Source organism: Nothoprocta perdicaria, unplaced genomic scaffold (assembly GCF_003342845.1).
Source record: "Nothoprocta perdicaria isolate Ctin4 unplaced genomic scaffold, notPer1 scaffold_545, whole genome shotgun sequence".
In the NCBI taxonomy this organism is placed as follows: domain Eukaryota; kingdom Metazoa; phylum Chordata; class Aves; order Tinamiformes; family Tinamidae; genus Nothoprocta; species Nothoprocta perdicaria.
Window position 1 is genome coordinate 95,544 of NW_020455805.1, and position 3,040 is coordinate 98,583.

The following is a 3,040-nucleotide window of genomic DNA, read 5'->3' on the forward strand; positions in this document are numbered from 1 at the left end:
GAATGGAAACATCTGAGGGCGCCATCCCCCCTCGGGGATTCCCTGGTGTCACTTGCATGATTCCCTCGTCCCCTCCGCGATTCCCTCGTTCCCTCCGTGATTCCGTCGTCTCCTTCCCGCCCTGGCAGTGCTGGCGCCCGAGGAAGAGGAGGAGCTGGTGGCCATGGAGGTGGCCTCGCCGCCGCTGCCCAAGAAGAGCGGCCCGGCCGCGCCGCTGGAGCAGCCCCCGAGCAGGATAGGGAGCAAGCTGTCCCCGGAGCCGCCCGGGAGCAAGCCGGAGCCTCCCGATCCCAAGGGTGAGCAGCAATCCCCGGAAAACCCAGCCTGGAAAAGCCGCGTCCGCTGTGGAAACCTCCTCCAGAAGGGTCTGCRCGGCACATTCCCCCTTGGGAAGAGGCTTTTCCGAGGTCGCGCTCCCGGTTTGAAGCTGCTTGTCGCTTTTCCTGGCGGCTTTTTCCAAATTTCCTGCATCCCATGGGAGCTTTTCTTCCTCCTCAGCCCCTTTCCAATCTCTCCCTCCTGCCTTGGGATTGAACCAGGTTCCCTAAAGAGCCCTGGGGGGTCAAGGAGGGCTGAAATTGCTGCTCTCCGTCCTCAACTGATTCCCTTTTTCCCAATTTATCCCTGGATAAATAAATGGGAGTCACTAAATCCTTCAGACCGCCACTGTGGTGGTTTTCTCCTTTTTTCAGCCTGGAACCCGTTGCCTTCTTGCCCTTTTTCCCCCTTTTCACTCTTTTTATTTTTTATTTTTTATTTTATTTTTTTGCAGTCCAGAACCCGTTGCCTTCCACTTTGATTTTCCCTTTTTCTCTTTTCTCACCCTAATTCACATCCCAGAACTCGTTGCCTCCTACTTTGTTTTTCCCCTTTTTTCTCTTTTCTCACCCCAGTTCACAGCCCAAAACCCATTGACTCCCACTTTGATTTTTCCCCCTCTTTTTCTCTTTTCTCACTCCAGTTGACAGCCCAGAACTCGTTGCCTCCCACCTTGATTTTCCCCCTTCTTCTTCTTCTTTTATCCCCCTCTTTTTTCCTCTCTTTTTCTCTTTTATTACTGCCCAGAACCCGTTGCTTCCAACTTTGATTTTTTCCTTTTTTTTTTTTTTTTTTTTTTCCCCCCAACTCGCAGCCCAGAACCCATTGCCTCCCACTTTGATTTTTTCCCCCTCATTTTTCTCTTTTTCTCGCCCCAACTCGCAGCCCAGAACCTGTTACCTCCCACCTTGGTTTTTTGCCCCTTTTTTTTCTCTTTTATCACAGCCCAGAACCAATTGCCTCCCACCTTTATATTCCCCCTCTTCCCCCCCCCCTTTTTTTTTTATCACCCCAGCTTGCAGCCCAGAACCCATTGGCTCCCAGTTTGATTTTTCCTCCTCTTTCTGTCTCTTCTCACCCCAATTCACAGCCCAGAACTCCTTGCCTCCCACCTTGATTTTCCCCTTCTTCTTCTTTTAGCCCTCTCTTCCCCCCCGCTTTTTCTCTCTTTTATTACAGCCCAGAACCCATTGTCTCCTACCTTGATTTTCCCCCCTTTTTCTCTTTTCTCACCCCAATTCACAGCCCAGAATCCATTGCCTCCCACTTCAAATTTCCCTCTCTTTTTCTCTTTTTTGCCCCAAATTCACAACCCAGAACCCTTTGCCTCCCACCTTGATTTTTTCCCCCCTCTTTTTTCTCTTGCCCCCAACTCACAGCCCAGAACCCATTACCTCCCACCTTGATATTTCCCCTCCTTTTTCCTTTATTTTATTTTTTTTCGCCCCAACTCGCAGCCCACAACCCATTAACTCCCTCCTTGATTTTTTCCCCCCCCCCTTCTCTCTCCTTCTCGCCCCGCCTCGCAGCCCGGAGCCCGTTGACCTCCCCGCCTCCCCTCCTCCTTTCTCGCCCCGCAGCGCCCAACCTGACCACGTGCGAGGTGTGCGGCGCCTGCTTCGAGACGCGCAAGGGCCTCTCGAGCCACGCGCGCTCCCACCTGCGCCAGCTCGGCGTCGCCGAGTCCGAGAGCAGCGGCGCTCCCATCGACCTCCTCTACGAGCTCGTCAAGCACAAAGGCAAGGTCGAGGCCGGGCCTCCGCTCGCCAAGAAATCCGCCTCCCCGAAGGACCCCGGCGCCCCCCGGCCCGCCGCGCTGCTGGCGCTCGCCAAGGAGCGCCCGCCCGACGGCCCGCCGCTCAACAAGGCCATCAAGTCGCCGCCGGGCTTCGCCAAGGGCCTCGCGCCGCCCGGCTCGCCCGGCCTCAAGAAGGGGCCGCCCGGCCTCGCCGCCTCCCCGGCGCCCAAGAACCCCGAGGACAAGAGCGCCAAGCTGCCGCTGAGCCCGCTGCAGAGCTCGCCCAAGGCGCAGTGGCCGCAGGCCGACGACGAGGGACCCCTTAATTTAAGTGAGTCGCACTCATTCGTTTCCACTTTTGTCGTTTTCGCCTCAAATTTCCACCATTCGTTTCCACTTTTGTCGTTTTYGCCTCAAATTTCCACCATTCGTTTCCACTTTTGTCGTTTTCGCCTCAAATTTCCACCATTCGTTTCCACTCGCGTTGTTTTCGCCTCAAATTTTAGTCATTCATTTTCCCTTTTGTTGTTTTCTCCTTAAATTTCCACTAGTCATTTCCACTCACGTTGTTTTCTCCTCAAATTTCAGTCATTCATTTTCACTCTCGTTGTTTTCTCCTCAAATTTCAGTCATTCATTTCCACTTTTGTTGTTTTCTCCTCAAATTTCAGCCATTCATTTCCACTTTTGTTGTTTTCTCTGTAAATTTCAACCCTTTGTTTCCACCTTCATTCTTTTCCTCCTAAATTTCAACCCTTCGTTGCCACCCATGTCATTTTCTCCCGAAATTTCAGTCATTCATTTCCACCTGTGTCTTTTTCTCCCGAAATTTCAGTCATTCATTTCCACCTGTGTCTTTTTCTCCCGAAATTTCCATCTTTTGTTTCCACCGGCCTTGTTGCCTCCCGAAATTTCCACCCATCCGACTGTTGCCAGAGCCCCGTGTCTCTCCGCTTGACACGTGCGGGTGTCGCTTACGACTGTA

General features: G+C 53.0%; 1 protein-coding gene across 1 annotated transcript in view; it reads left to right on the plus strand.

Moving 5' to 3' along the window:
• Positions 1-2,387, plus strand: part of WIZ (widely interspaced zinc finger motifs) — a gene marked incomplete at its 3' end in the record, with an annotated part of 26,994 nt that extends 24,607 nt beyond the window's left edge. Inside the window, exons 5-6 of the mRNA XM_026048517.1 lie at positions 129-296; positions 1,899-2,387. Coding sequence (XP_025904302.1) covers positions 129-296; positions 1,899-2,387 — 657 coding nt within the window. The remainder of the gene's footprint in view (positions 1-128; positions 297-1,898) is intronic.
• Between the last annotated feature and the right edge of the window lie 653 nt (positions 2,388-3,040).